Source organism: Coturnix japonica, chromosome 1, assembly GCF_001577835.2.
Source record: "Coturnix japonica isolate 7356 chromosome 1, Coturnix japonica 2.1, whole genome shotgun sequence".
Classification (NCBI taxonomy): domain Eukaryota; kingdom Metazoa; phylum Chordata; class Aves; order Galliformes; family Phasianidae; genus Coturnix; species Coturnix japonica.
The window spans coordinates 74595908-74611319 of NC_029516.1; the positions used below are offsets into that span (position 1 = coordinate 74595908).

General features: G+C 48.9%; 2 protein-coding genes across 6 annotated transcripts in view; one reads left to right on the top strand and one right to left on the bottom strand.

Moving 5' to 3' along the window:
• The window catches only part of CFAP44 (cilia and flagella associated protein 44), a 35343-nt gene extending 34343 nt beyond the window's left edge, over positions 1-1000 (top strand). Inside the window, exon 30 of the mRNA XM_015875535.2 lies at positions 554-1000. Coding sequence (XP_015731021.1) covers positions 554-796 — 243 coding nt within the window. The 3' untranslated portion in view covers positions 797-1000. The remainder of the gene's footprint in view (positions 1-553) is intronic.
• BOC (BOC cell adhesion associated, oncogene regulated) overlaps positions 345-15412 on the bottom strand; it is an 89049-nt gene continuing 73981 nt past the window's right edge. For 2 of the 5 annotated variants that reach the window (XM_015875561.2, XM_015875551.2), the window contains exons 4-19: positions 13905-14051; positions 13216-13359; positions 12598-12891; positions 11570-11842; positions 10777-11075; positions 8719-8887; positions 7895-8005; positions 7279-7485; positions 6261-6442; positions 4903-5008; positions 4591-4713; positions 4117-4338; positions 3495-3721; positions 3192-3271; positions 2403-2596; positions 345-1892 (exon numbers count right to left, since the gene is read on the bottom strand). In XM_015875561.2, the coding sequence (XP_015731047.1) occupies positions 1708-1892; positions 2403-2596; positions 3192-3271; positions 3495-3721; positions 4117-4338; positions 4591-4713; positions 4903-5008; positions 6261-6442; positions 7279-7485; positions 7895-8005; positions 8719-8887; positions 10777-11075; positions 11570-11842; positions 12598-12891; positions 13216-13359; positions 13905-14051 (2963 nt within the window). In that variant the 3' untranslated portion in view covers positions 345-1707. The remainder of the gene's footprint in view (positions 1893-2402; positions 2597-3191; positions 3272-3494; positions 3722-4116; positions 4339-4590; positions 4714-4902; positions 5009-6260; positions 6443-7278; positions 7486-7894; positions 8006-8718; positions 8888-10776; positions 11076-11569; positions 11843-12597; positions 12892-13215; positions 13360-13904; positions 14052-15412) is intronic. The other 3 variants (XM_015875570.2, XM_015875587.2, XM_015875577.2) reach the window with 3 other exon arrangements.

The window sequence follows — 15412 nt, forward strand, 5'->3', positions numbered from 1 at the left end:
TCTCTTAGCTACTGTACTACATGCAGGTTTGGGTCTGTTGGAAAGTGGAAAGGAGTTCATCCAGCTCTTATCATATCCCTGGTCAAATATCCTGCCCCGCAGTCAGTCAGCCATTCAGGCTGATATTGCCTAGAGGCAAAGGCTGAATGGCTGCTCCAAGTCTGCTCCAGAGAGGAAGATGGATGAACGGATTCTGAAGTAGCCCATACTTTAACTTCTCTGTTAATTTCTTAGCTGCTTTCTAATACTGAAGCAAAGTCATCCTATTTCTAAGTAGAAAATGTTTTGCAGAAAGTCAAAATGAGTCCTTTGGTACATGGAGACAGAAAAAATGAGTTGTTTTCTTTCTCTTTATTAGGGAATAAAGCAGCCATTGGTAACACACTGAGCCAAAGATAAAGGTCTCTCACTCTGTCTTCCAAGTAGTTCTGACTGAGGAGTGGAGCAGTCAATGTTTCCCACTTCTTGGAATGCTTCGCTTTCCCAGATGAAATAAGTTTCCACCATTAATTCTTGCATTTTTTATAGGAGCATTTTTTTTCTCCTCTTACAGGGAGTAGAATTTCAGGGCCCCCGATCTACTGATCTGAAAGCGAAGGCCAGGATGGAATCACATCTGAAACGTTTGGCTCATGAGGAAGCCATCCTAAGAGAAGAAATCAATTTTCTAAGCAGAAAAGGTGGACATTTAATGCAGCAACTCAGTCTCCTAAGCAGGAACAGTCAGTTTCTACAACCTTCATCACCACAGAACTCGGAGATATCAGATAAAACATTCCCTGTTCTTAAACCATGAATGATAACTAGCAGTTCAGGTATCCCTTAAAAGTAGACACTGAACGATGGCAATAGTAATACTTGCAAGTGTGAAATGTATTGTTTTGATTACACGGGGGTTTCATTGTAAAGGATTAAATTTGTTTCCTCTATCCAAATATGGCTGTAGTGGTGGATAGGGAATTTAAAAGTGCAATTGCAACCAGTAAATGCTGTTGTTGTCGGTCCATTGCAGAGCTTTGCACTGGAGAGATGCTGTGTGTGTGTGGCACCAGTGAGAGGCTTGACCCTGCTCTGTGTAGGTGGGAAACTCCAGTGCAGGATGTCCCATTTATTTAGAACAAGAAGACTACAGCAAATGTAAAGTCAGCCTGCATCTGTTATAGAGGCAAGGAAAAAGAATGTAGATTAATTCTGTGGAAGATGTTAGCATACAACCAGCCACAGAAAACACGTAAGCCTTTATTTTAGTTGTTAAAGCATGGGTTTGTCTTTACAAATATGCAGCTGCAGATGGCGTCTATGTGAAAGTTTAAGTTGATTAGGTAGAGTGCATAACTCCAGTCCACTCACAGGAGTGCATTCCTGGGACATGCCTTCCTGTGGGCAAGGAGAAGCCCTCGCAGCAGGAAGCTGATGGATCTTGGTGTTGGCAGCTTCACTTGGACCCATGTCTTGCAATGTCCCTCGTACTGCTGTTTCAATCCTGTGCTCTGATGAACAGCCCAGGGCCACAGGTAGTTGCTGCCTTGTTTCTCAGGCCCTCCTGTTGCCTTGCTGAAGATGCCTTCTGTCTCCATAGCATTATAAAAGGCACATATACATCTATATACAAGTGCATAAATATATAAATAGAGATGTTATACAAAAATAAATACCCATTCTTTTCTTCTCTTTAAAATAAGTCTTTTGTAAAAGGCAGCTCGGTCCCTAACTGATTGGAGAATGAGTCTCCAAGGGCCTCTGCGATGGTGAGCTGCTGTTCAGATGTCCTGGTAGGTCCTGACTCAAAGATGTGAGCACTGGAGCCTGGGAATGGGGGTCTCCTCTGGACTGGCAGCAGTCTAGTCTTTCTACCTCTTCCACTGGCACCAGGCCTAGGCAGAAGGGGCTTCCTGAAAGGCAGAGGAGTGAGAGAGAATTAAAACGTGTACAGAAATGAGAGATACTATGACAACTTTCTGTCCCCTTTGTGAGGATAGACAGTGATCAAAGACCAAGAACTGCATTCTAAAAGTGCTGGCTACAGGGGAGTTTACTCCTATGCTCATACACAGTGAGTTTGATCCATGCTACAGGAGGGACAGACCAACAGATCATATCCTAGAGGGATGCATTCACATAATTTTTAAGAGACTGTGGTGTTTGACCAGCCTGGAAGATGTAAAGTGAAGAAGGACTGAGTGATTATTCTCTGCAAGTGCAGATGGGTACATCTTTCCAGCAGCAGGTTTGCCATGCTTAAGGAGAAATGAATATTCTCATACTACTCTTAAGAATCAGTCCTTGCAGCACAGAACTGAGCGTGAACAAAGCCATCAAGCATCCTCTACGGTGAAGTTTCCCTTCAAGATCAGCCCAAAACAACGAGATGAAGCAAGCACTGAATTTTCCAGACCACTGACCGTGGTGGAACAGCGGATCTCGTCGAGGATCCAAACTAGAACCTCCCACTTTGTTGCCCATTGCTGGATGATGCAGGCCAATGAAGTGCTCTTGAAGGTGTGGACAGTCATCTTGTGGCTGGAGAAGCTGGTGAGTGGAGTCATCTGGGAGACTGTAGAGGAAAGAGCTGTCTTCTTGTCTTGAATTGGGCAATCTAGGGAGGCAGGCAGACAAAGAAAGATGTTCAGCACTATTCCCATGTTACTTCCTTGAACCTGCAATGTGGTAGCCAGCTGCACTGACAAAATGACTAACCATTCCTAAATGAGGAGAAATTCAGATGTACTTGTGGAGTGGGAATGAAGTGATGTGAACTGGTATCTGTGATTCAAAACCTGGTGAGTGCCACAGAAGCTGGGAGGACTTATGCTTCCTGGGGAGCATGTGAATAATGACACGGAGTGTGAATGTGAGAAACTAAGAATCTCACCAGATTCTGGGCAGCTGTTTATCAGCATCCAGCCACAGATGTTAGTTTCTCTCATTGTACTTTACAGTCTATGCTTAGGAGCACAAGGAGGAAATAGGAGAGCCATCACTAAAGTGAAATAACTCCTCCATCAAATCATTAGAGGAATGAGGTGAGTGAAGAGTTTCGTCCAGAAGGGCTGACTGCTGGAGCATAGCTTCACTTTCCCAAGTGAACTACAACAGACAAGGGCATGTTTGCGCTAGTCATTCTAAGCATGTATTCCAATGGGCCCCACAGGACTGAGTTTCATCCTCCCCCTCGGTAAGCCAGGACCAACCTGGTGGGCTGGTAGTCTCGCTGGACATTCCCATTTTGCAGCACTCTTGCCTGCAGCAAGGCATTGGTCTCCTCGTGTGACTGGAATGAGAGAAAGCAGAAAGGTTGGTGCTGCTCTCTAGCAGAACCAGAGCCATGAGGCAGAATGATAAAGTACAAAAGAAGGTGGAAAGAGCTGGAGCTGTTTCATTTCTTACAGAGTAGAACTGAGCCCTGAAAAACTCAGATGACTTTCTGCTGTATCGCTGGGTCATGATAACCGATTTATACTCTCTGTTGTGGCACCTTGTGGGTGTGATCGTACCTGCTGCATGTCATCTGGACTGTAATCCCGGGGCTTTGTGCTCACATAGTCCACTCCTGCAGAGGAGCAGATGCCGTTCAGATGTGCCCCGCTGGCATAGGGCTGCCCATTAACATAGGGATGTCCATTGGCACGAGGAGCAGAAATGCCCCTCAGGGGCACCATCGTGTACTGGCAGGATGACACCAGCAGCCCAGCTCCTGGGAAGCCCATGTCAATGGTTTGCTCTGCAGGAAGAAGAACAAGACAGTCTGAGGGCAAAAGTGGAGGTAAAGCTGAGCTTCCTGAAGTGAACTACTGAAAATGATAGTGTTAGGCTGTCCTGTCAGGCAGCTGTTTGGACACACTAAGCACCTTTGGAAACAAATGATACAAAAGTGAAGGCAGTGCCCCTTTCCACCCTCCTCTAAGTCCCAGGTAAACAAGATAAGGGATGAATGTTGGCCTTTATCTTGACATGAGGGTTCCACTGGACATTTATAACTTGCCCTCTGCTCTTCTTTCCCTGCTTCCCAGAATGTGCAGGGTTCACAGTTTGGATGTTTGATCCAATTACACCCAGGGTCGTATCTAACCCACAAGGTTACATCTTGTAAATCAGCCCTCAAGAAAGGACACTTACTCTGCTTGGACCAGGCTCTCCAAAGGCAAAAGGGGATGAAGGCCACAATGAGGAGTACAATAGAGCCCAGCACAACGCCTACGATCAAGTATGGCAGGTCACTAGAACGGGCCACCATGGCTCCTGTCCCCAGGCCACTGTGCCCACCACTAAGTGGGGGATGCTGCTGAGGGGCCACTGTTGACGGTGGAAGACGACCCGGCAAACCAAGAGATTTTCGAGCTGTGAAAGGAAGAGACAGAGAATGAGATACAGGCATGGCAGGAGGAAAAGCAGCACGCTTAAGAAATGTGAGTACTGGTGTGGGTGTATGCACATATTGAGCAACAGCATCACTGTGCCTACCTGCCCCTCTTCTGTCCCTTGCCAGAGCTTAGATGACATGCTGTCAGACAGATGACACCTGCCTTGCTGTGCTGTGGACAGCAGCAGGGACAGAGTGCTGTCCCACATGTGCCCTGCAAAGCCGCTCACCTTTGGTTTCACAGATCATCACGTTGCTGAACTCGCTTTCACCACCTTCATTGAAGCACTGCATCTTGATGTCGTATGAGGTCTCTGGCTGTAGGTGGCTGATGGAGTGCCAGTATCGATCTCCTGAGGAGAGAACACACACACCGGGTACCATTAGCTTCCTGTGTGCAGACAACCCACCTCTGCAGAACTGCTAGGTGGAAAAAAACATAATTGGCAGAAGCCTGTGCCTTTGGTACACAGAGCTCCTTCTGGCCACGTCCTCTTACAGGAGGAACCAGTAGTTAGGACCAGTGTCCAAATATCTCCTACCTTCTACCACATCCTTCTTGTAGTCACTGTCATTGTCGCTGTCTGTGGGGCGGTAGTAGATGTAAAAGCCATGGATAGGAGTGTTGTTGTTGCTGGCTGGAATATACTGCAGAGGAAGAGCAGAAATTAGCAGAGATGTCTGTGTTGTCAGACTCATACTGTTCTGGGGGGTGGGGAGCAGTCAGGATAAATGGGACAGGACAGGACGAAGTCCCAGCAGAGGATCTCTTCCTTGTCTAGCCTCTGGTTTTCACAGCACATAAAGTTCCAACCCCCTGCTATAGGCAGGGACACCTCCCTCTAGACCATGTTGCTCAAAGCCCCATCCAGCCTGGCCTTGAATGCCTCCTCACCACCCTCACAGTAAAGAATTTCTTCCTAATATCTACTCTAAATCTATCCTCTTCCAGTTCAAAGCCATTTCTTCTCATCCTGTCGATACTTGCCCTTATAAAACATCCCTCTCCAGCTTTCCTGTAGGCTCCCTTCAAGTATTGGAAGTTTCCCCCTGCTCAAGCCCTCTGATCATCTTCATGGCCCTGCTCTGGCCCTCCTTTTCCTCAGCAAGTGACTCAGCTGGGCAAGGACAAACACAGCATCACCCTGACTCCAACAGACTCATGGCATCCAGACAAACTGCATCTATCTTGCTGTGAACCAGTGACTGCAGAAGTCTCATATTTTCAAAGACAGCTCTGCTCCTCCCTCATCTGGGGCTGTACTGTTCCAGCTCCATGTGCTCTCGCTGCCTTCCATCTGGTATTTTATCAGCCAGTGTGTTTAAAATAACATCATTGCCCATCCTGCCCTGAAGCAATTTTGAATCAGATGATGGGAGAGAAGAGTGTGATGCATCCCTCTGAATAAGCTCTAAGCTGTTGGAAACACTTGGATCTGGGCTTGTGAGCCAAAATATCCTGCCCACTCCTAAAAATCCTCAAGGGCTGGACTGCTGTACATAATTACCAGCACTTAGAACTGCTGTTTAGCAAGTGAGAGTGAAGGATACGTCTGCTGGAAACTACTGGGGCAGACAGAGGTGCTAATAGATTCCAGGGGTTTGGCAAAGAAAGCGAGCAGCCACCCCGCACATTGCTGAGCCATCCTTGTTGGACTGAGTGGTCAAGAACCTGAGGTTGTCCACCAAAATGCCTCCTGTTCACAATGCTGGATTAAGATTACAAGGGTTTCTTGGGCTCTGACTTCCTGCACGGCATAAGCCCAGCCCTCAATGCCTGTGACAGCTATAGGATTGACAAGCTCTGGTGTGGTAACCTTGAAGATGTGTGAGCTGGGCAAGTAGCACCTACACATTTGCTTCGTGCAAAGATCCTTCTTTCTCCCCCCACAAAGCTTACCATCCACTTCAGCATGATGGTGGTCTCGTTAATGGCATCCGTGAAGGTGATGTATGGCCCAGCCACAGGGCGCTCATAGACTCGGTTGTTGTGCCCAGACACCACGTATGGACGAGATGCAGCACTGGGCTCGCTCTCTCCCAGGATGTTCAATGCTCGGACACGAAACTTATAGGAAAAGCCTTGGGAAGAAATGGGGAATAAAAGAAGTTTCACTAAGATAGCTTTGGTGTATTTCACGAGTTCTATTGTTTGCACAGGACTGGCTGTGGAGAGGGGGCTGCGTCTTCTCCAGAAAGTGAGAAAAAAAACAACTATAGAGATGCTTTGGTTGAAGTACAAACACATTTCAGCCATGTGATAGACAGTCTGCTTTTATTTGTCTCTCCCAGTTCCTGTCTGGTTGGTTTAGAAGTCATGTAGCAATAACAGGAGGTGGGGTGGGTGGCTGGATTCAGAGATGCCTGAAATCTGCCCTTACACACAAGCAGGTACGGGATAGCATCCTTCCTCTGCTGCACAGAAATTAGCTACAAAGATAAATGTTCTAAGCCTAAGTCATTTTAACTGAGACATCCTTTTTTTGCTGTTTAAGTTTGGGTAGGTATTTTGCTTTTTAAAGCTGTCCTACTCAGTGATGCTTTTTCTTCTCATGTGAAGTTCAACGGGAATTGCACACCCATCTGTCTTGCCTGTGGTTACAGAAAGAAAAGTTCTGTCCTACCAAGTAAATTGCAAAAACAAGACACTAATGCCTTTAGTAATTATGTCCCATAATACAGAAAAGCGTGTACAAGCCTCCCTGAGGGAGGTCAAATCTAAGCTGGTCTCTGAAGCTGGAGAAATGGGAGAAGCATCTGCAGCATTTCCCCATACACCCAAGGCTGGAGCTGGGGAGGCTTTGTGCTGCTTACATGTGCCAGGACTGAGAGTGATGTGACAGACAGTTCACCATCCTACAGGGACAGCATGGCTTTCCTACAGAACCCAGGAAGGGGAGAGGAGAACTCCTGCCTACCTTTCTCCAGGTCTGGGATCTCCACAGAGAGTCGAGAGGGAGGAATGTCGCTGGTGGCCAGAACCCAGTCTCCTGACTTCTTCTGTTTCTTATATTCCACACGGAAAGACTGGATAGGAAATCCACCATTCCCACGGGGGATCCAGGTCACATACACGGATGTCTCTGATGCCATGGAGATGGTTGGACGATCTGGTGCCTCTGGAGCTGCAAGGGGTACAGGTGGACGTCAAGACACTTTGAACATGTCTGAAGGATGCTGTAGCTCAGAGGGATGTGGGTGAAGGATGACCTGCATCAACCCACCCACGTGCTGCTCTCTAAGTCCCAAGAGCTCTTAATTAGAGCTCCGATTCCCAAATCCTCACTCCTTTCAGTTTTTGCTCTCCAAATATCTCTTATTGCTGTTTGCATCTCACTCTTTTTCCCTTTTCCAGCTCAAGTAAGGTGTGTGCGACCATCATAGAAGAGACAGCAATGAGAAGTGTGGATGAGGGACTAGAGACAGACATCAGGCCTCGCTGATGTGGGAGCAGTGAGCAGGGGGAGACTGACAGCGGGGGTTGAAATTGGACAGAGGGGTAGGAGATGAAAACAGGAAGGGCCAGAGCCTTACGGGACAGCCGGCTGTTGTCAGACTGGTTGCTGCTCTGAGTGCTCGTGCCTGGGTCGTCCCTTTGGATTTGCTGTTCTTTGCTGGCAACAATCTCTGGTTTTGGGCGCCGGCCTGCGTAAGATGGAGAGATGCCATTAGGGACATGGTGGTGTGGGTGAGAGTTAATTTTCACTGCGATGAATAAAGAAAATATTCCTAGTCGTGACGCTTATGTAAATAGTCTTTGGACTCAAACAGCCCTGAAGGCTCAAAGTGCTCAGCTTGCAGAGAGAAACTAAAGCGACAGAGGCAGATTTGCTATACCATTAATTGATTTATTTTTGCCCCCACTAACATTTAAGTTTCTAAAACTTCTGATAAGTTTTTTGAAGATCTTGTCGCTATATTTCTGCCTGAGCAGGAGGTCATCAGTCAGCGCAAGGCAGAGCCAGAGAAGGTATGTGAGCAACCCACACCACAGGGAAGGTTTCTGCGAGGGGAATGCCATGCCCCACACTTTGTAGGGACAGGAAAAGCAGCATGGGGATAGGAGGATTGAGCTGAGAGTTTTGGAGCATCCTTTTGGTGGTACAGACAGCTTGGTATTAAGCAGACTGCTGGCAGGGAAGGCTTGGATTTTCTCTTAAGAACAGATTAGAGAAACACCTGTCAGGAATAAGTCCCAAAGGCAGATCCTTTCTCCAGGCAGAGGAAGGATTAAGCGACCTCCTGACATTTCTCCCAGGCCTATTTTCTGTGCTTCTGCAGGTGTCCAACTGAGACACCGAGAAAGGAATGAGGGCACCCCACTGCCTTAAAGCAAAACACCCCAGGACCGTTTTGACCTTTACCAGTCCGGAAGGTCACCATGGCTGTCTGTCCCTCGCCGGCACAGTTGTAAGCGGCCATCTCCACCTCGTAGAGGCTCCCGGGATCCAGCCTGGTGAGTGTCAGGCGGTGCTGCGAGGCTGGCACATCTCTCACCGCCCAGCTGTCTGAAGCGTTGGCCACCTGCTGGGAGAACAACGAAGGCAATGGACAGAGTTAAGGCTGTGCAGCCTCACCTTATGTGATTCTATAACGCCCCCTGCAGGCAATGGATGCTGTATGGATGTTTCCCCAGAAAGAAGTGGAAACACGTTTTGTTTTTCAGTGATGCCCCAGCGCCCCATACAAAGCAGGAGGGAAGGTGGGATTCTCTGCCTTCTCCCCAGCAGCAAGGATAATATTTTTGCAGGCAAACACACAGGATGCTGAGGTGACCCGGAGCCGAAAACAGCATTAGCAATGCAGGCAACGCGACAAAACGGAAATGCCAGGACTCAGCCGTATCATTCATCTTCTCCAGGCGTCTGACACTGACTGATTAATGCCTGCCTCATTTTAGTTTTATTCCTGAGCCCGCAGAGCTCTGAGGCCGGGGAGGGGAGCTCTGAAAACTGCTGAGTATCCAGGAAAGAAGGAGTGAAACTCTTCAGTAACAAAGCTGATAACTATATGGCATCTGACTGCCTGCAGGCTGCTGAGATTCTAGGGTCAGCGTGGGAGCAGGGAGAAGAGACATCCGTAGATACTTTGCAGAGGAGAAACAGACCCTTGTCCAGACAATTTTAAGCCTCCTGTCAGAAGGTTTTACTTTCCTCGGCCATCTCTCACACAAAGAGCCTTTTCTTTTGTCACTGAATTGATTCCTTCCCTCTCCGCACACACGCTTTTCCAGTCAGAGATGTTTAAACCAGATCATTATATAACTTGATCCTACAGATCTCTTATAGAAAGAGACTCTTTCTAAACAAGCTTGAGGGTTATTGGGACTAATTCCTTTCCACACAATCCTTCAGCATCCCAAGAAAGAGTCTCCAGCTGAGAATTTGGACTACACTGAAAACATATTACTGCAAACTGCAGTGACCCGCGATGACCTCCACTGCCCTACAGCCCCTTCCAGGTGAAGCACTGAAAAACAAGTAAAATATGGACAAACTCCAGCCTGCAAGCCAATATTGCAAACAGAACTGCTTGTTACATGATATGCCACTGGGGAACAAATCTCTTCTTGGCAGACCCTATACAGCCTGGTGAGGCTTTTGGTATCTTTTGTTTTTGAAACTTGCCCCGTCGTGCTCTTACATTGGCATCTTCTGTCTTTGCTTTAAAGAGTTGTTTAAAGCAGTAGCTAGCTGAAACCCTCAGCCTTAGTTTTGTTTAGAAAGAAATCAGCAATATGGGGGTGTTAGCACAGCCTCCTGTTACACCAGTCAGACAATTCCAGGCATAGGGATACATATAGCCACGTATAATAAGAAATGGTGGCTTGCAGTGGCTGGGATTCCCAAACATACCAGATCTGAAATGTACTCCAAGCCCACTGCAAAACCAACCTCTCTGCTGCAACCATCTGCCTACCCAAAGGAAATACAGACTTTTTCCCCCTTGCTCACAGTAAAACAACAAGAAGTGCTCTACGTCTCAGTAGCAGAATTTTTACCTCAACGGTGCTTTGTTTTGCTGCTTAGAAAATCTGCTGGGTAATGGCTCTGCTTGCACCCCACACTGCTCCATGCACCATGGTGTGCCACCAGCAAGTGCTTTGCAGTGCACTGCTCTTCAGCTTCCAGAATAAAGCTATCAGAAAGTGGTAGTTTAGAAGCTTCCCGAAGGAGTTAGCATGGCTATGAGAGCCAGCAAGGCACGGGTGTGTGCACACAGTCTCTTCATTTTGAGGCTGACACACCAATCCCTACCATCTCTTCTTGGATTTGTCCCACTGACCCACAGTGCCAGTGAGAAGTGAGTGCCTACACCCATGTCCCCAGTGCACTGCCCACAGGGCATGCAACAAGGCCACCAGCCAGCTGGAGAACAGCATGGAAGAAAGAGGTAGCAGGGCAAAACAGCAATACCTTGCGATGCTTCACTACATAGTAGAGGATCGGGGCCCTGCTGTCGGGCCGGGGTCTCCACACTAGGTCGTAGCTGTCTGTTTTGGATGTCCGGGGAGAACTGAGGATGATGGGGGCCTCGGCTGGAGACACCAGCTCCTTGTTGGCTGCACACTGTGGAGACGCTGCCAGTGGGGTGGTCGCAGGCTTTGGTGGACTACCTTTATCCAGAGGCAGCTTTAAGGCACCGTCCCTAGAAGGCGGTGTTGGAGGCTGAGCTGAACCCAGCTGGGCATCTTGCCCAGGGTTGAGGGTGGCTCCTGAAAGACAAGATGCTGAGAGTAAATGAGTGGTACAGGCAGGGTTAAATGCACAATCCAGGCTGCAATGAAGACAGAGCTAAGAGAAGCCCCCTGAATCCTCTCAGATGTCTGGAGCTACTGATAACTTAGAGGTATTAGCTCCCAGGTGGTGCTGCCTACTGGGCCTCTCCAGAAAGCGTTAGAAACAAACTGTCCTTCTCCTGGTACAAACACAACTTGACTCACTAGAGCCTCTCCCAGGACAGACCTGGCTCACAGGGGGCTTCCTACCTCTCTGAGAGCCCCTCTGACCCCGGGTAAGTTCAGCAGAGTCCAAGGAAGGAGACAGCATCTCCAAAACTATTCAGAGTGTAGGATGAAGAAAAAGGAAGAGCACAGCAGCTCAAACCCAAATAGGAGGGTTACACACCAGTTTTCTCCTCCTCTCTGCTCTTTTGCTGTTCATTGGCCTCTAGCACCGAATGACCAAAAGCTTCAAAGGATGGACTCACCTGGCTGGGCCGTCCTCAGCTGCACCATGGCTTGAGCACTTCCGACCTCGTTTTCTGCCATGCACTGGTAAATTCCATCATCTTCGGGCCCCACACTGACCACTCGCAGTGCTCGGCGGGACAGCCGGAGCCGGTGGCTGGCAGAGAGGGGCACGGCATTGCGCAGCCACATGACTGAGGGCTGGGGGTTCCCTCGCACCTCACAGGTGAACTTGGCGCTTTGGCCCCAGGGAATGATCTGCTGGGACAGCTCCATGGTGACCTCTGGGGGCTCTGAATGGGGAAAAGCACAAATAATGATCACCACTTGGCAGGGGGTATGGCATGGTCATGGCTTTGCACTCTCTTTTATGGCAAAGATGAGGGTGAAAGGGTGGATTCTCAACCCTTCCTGCCAGTCCTGCTACCTTGATGGGGTCCCACACGGATCTGGTTTGTTACATCAGCAACCATATGAACCAAGAGGAGAGATGGCCTAAGGCCACCTTCCCCTCTCAGTCACACAGTGACAGCAGGCACCTGAGTCCCAGTACTGAAACAGTACTCTGCAAAGGTTGCACTTGTGCCAACAACACTTTCACACTTGGATGACACACAATCCATCAAAACATGGGCTTACCCTCCCTAAAGCTTGTAAGAAGGGGAAGGATATGTGGTAGAAATATCGAAGGTGTGGTGTTCTTTCCATTTCTCACCCCACAGAGAGCTTCCCTACTGAAAGAAGTGAAAAGCAAATACGTCTGAGATAGAGCCAGTCCTCCACTAAAGAGTGTTGGAGCAAACCCAGTGACACAAGGGACAAGACATGAGCTCATAGGGAAGCTCCTGGTGGGATCCTGGAATTAAGCACCTTTCACCCTCAAGACAGAATTTATCCCATCTCCTAGAAACTGGAACCACAGGCATGGCTTGACTTACACTGTGGTTTGTCCAGAGAGATGAAAAGTGCAGCAGCACTAGTATTTTTCACTGAAAACAGATGAGAAAGTCCCAGCCCCTCTTGAAACAAGAGCTACAGCAGCACTCACCAAACACCTGCACGTTGTAGAAGATGAATGCTGCTCCAGCCTCACCAACCCCATTGTCAGCTGTGCAGCTGTAGGTGCCTGAGTCTTCCTCGCTGGTGGGGTCAATCAGAAGGTTGCTGAGCAGGAACCGTGTCTTATTGTACGCTGAGACACTGGAGCCATCTTTGGCCCAGGTGACACGCGGCGGGGGGATCCCACTGGCCACACACTCCAGGATGAGGCTTTGGCCTTTGGTGACGATGATGGTCTGAGCTTCAGGTGGGTAGATTATCCGAGCAGCCTCTGCTGTGGAGCCTGGGAGAAGAAGAGGACAGTGGTAATAGGAAGGGAGGTGGCAAAGCAGGACACGAAGGCTGTTCTTTAAAAGACCTGTGCATGCAGCAAGTGGTTTTGCTGATGGACTAAGGGCCTTTGCTCACATATCACCAAGAGTAAGTCAGAAAGAGGTAAGGCAACCCCAAGGCTGCACACACAAACCCTGGGAGCAGACCCAGGGCAACTCTGCTGTGAGAAATGGGTTTTCCCAGCAGCTGCTAATGTCAGTTCACACCCAAACCCAGCTAAAATAGGACTGGAATGGCTAAGAAGGTGCCATGCAGTGAGAGGAGAGCAACTTACGTCTCACACGGAGCCTCTCACTGGAAACTGAGGTTTTAACCTCCTGTGTCACAGGGTTGTAGGCAGCACATTTATATGTCCCCTCATCCTCTTGGCTGGCATTGACAATCTGAAGGTTCCCAGATGGCATGATAAGGTAATTGTCTGTAGGGAGAGAAAAGGAGATGGCTCATGGCTCAAGATATGGCACTTGGATGAAACAGTGCCATAAGAGAAAAGGTGGACAAATGAGAAGGGAAACAATGTGATAACACTAACAGCACTGAAATAAGCTCTTTATGTTCACATATCAGGAGGAAATACGATGCAGCTGTGGGAGGCAGAGTGCTGCAGGTGAAGCTTGTAACAAGTATGTATAATAGATAACAGTGAAGCTGCAGCACTTAAGATTCAAATCTTAAAAATTCCCCCAGGTTCAGAATCATCTTCATCCAGGAACTGGGCTGGAAGAAAACTGCATGGACATATGGAGACTCTCAATGAAGAGCAATGTGGTTCATCACCTAATTCTACTTCCTTTCCCCAGGCTTCCTTCAGCACGCTGGTGTTACACCTGACTCCTCAGTCCAAGGCAGTGGGAACACATGGAGCCTTGACAGAAACCCTCAAAGTGCCTGTGCTCAGATCAGCCCAAAAGACTAAAGCTGAGGCCATGGGCATGCAGTGAGATAGAGCCTTGCAGTGCTCACCTCGGGAGGCCTCCAGCCACTCATGCTTCACGCTGTAGCGGACCTGGGCTTTGGGATGGCTTTCAGGCAGGTCACAGGCGATGACGGCCGTGTTGCCTTCATCCACCTCGATCACGTGAGGGCCATCAAACTTGAAATCCTTGAGATCTGCAAAGGGAGCAAACAACAGGACATCTCAGTTGGCCCAGCACCCCAGTTCATCCTTTCCCCACAGACGCGGGGCTGCTTCGCTGCTGTGCCAGCAGAGGACCACTCCATCCACAGCAGCCGGGGAAACTGGCCCCATATCTGAGCTGTGTTTTTTTTTCCTTCTCCTTCCTACAAAGCATATAAATTAAAACACAGCTTCCAGAGAAGCTGCCTGTTCCACGGCTGACGAACTGGGTGTGAAAAATCCTGGCCTCAAAGTGAAAACGGAGCCAACTTACTGCAGCACCGAGGGGCAGCCAAAAGCGCTCCTTCTATTGCTTCCTACTTCCAGCACAGCTGCTGTCCTGCTACCGAGCAGTCAATGCTTTAATCACCATTTTGGGATGCCTCAAGGGCGTGCAGACACTGTGTAGCAGGAGGCAAAAAGGTGTGCGAAGTTGGGAAGAAGGGTGATGGTGAGGAAAGGAACCTTCATAGGCATCACCCCCAGCTCTGCGCATCACCACGACCTCTTCCACCACCTGAAGAGGAGGGCACTCATCCTCTAGCCCTGTGCTATTGGGCACGATGAGGCCACACGCCATCACCAGCTCAGCCATCCCCTCTGATGGCATCCAGGTGCATGGTGTCAGTGCCCACGGGCAGTTTGGGGAGCTGTGGAACAGAAGGGCTTGTGGAGGGCGGGCTCGGTGCAGCCTGCCCTTGGCAGCCAAGCCAGCAAAAAAATGTGTTTTTGTTCTCCGCGAAATAGAGCAGCGCTCCAAGAGAAAGAGACAACGCTGGCTCCGAGCTTCTCCCACCCACAGTCACGGAAAAGTGACATGAAATTTCTCAAGCAGACTTTCTGATTAAAGCAAGATCCTTTATGGGGTTTAAATAAAAACCAGCCCTCTTGGCAGGGTGGCGAGAAAGCCTCCCCGAAGGCGGCGCGGAGGGGCTGTCGGGCGGCTGCTTGGGGAGCGAGTGTTCCCGTGCCCGGATTCGAGGGGAGGGGAGTGGGCCGAGCAGGGGAGAGGAGGTTTTGCAATGTCATAAAAATGATTTGCAGTCGAACATGCTTCATACTTTTGGAATTTCTTGGCATCGTTCAATTAAAAGAAAAAAAATAATAAAATACTAAAAAGAAGGAATAAGGGTGAACTTCAGAAATGCCATTAATCCTTTAAGACAAGCCGAGGAGGGGAGCCATGTTTCCACTGGGTATTAAAGCCAGATGAAGATTAACTCTTAACTTGTGAAGAGCTGGCGGCAACCCGCTCTATTCCAGCAAGGAAAGTTGCTGCCGGGGAGGGGAAGGGTGCCGGGTAGATTCTCCTCTTCGCTTTCCTACTCGATCAAGGAATAAAACAGCAGGAGCC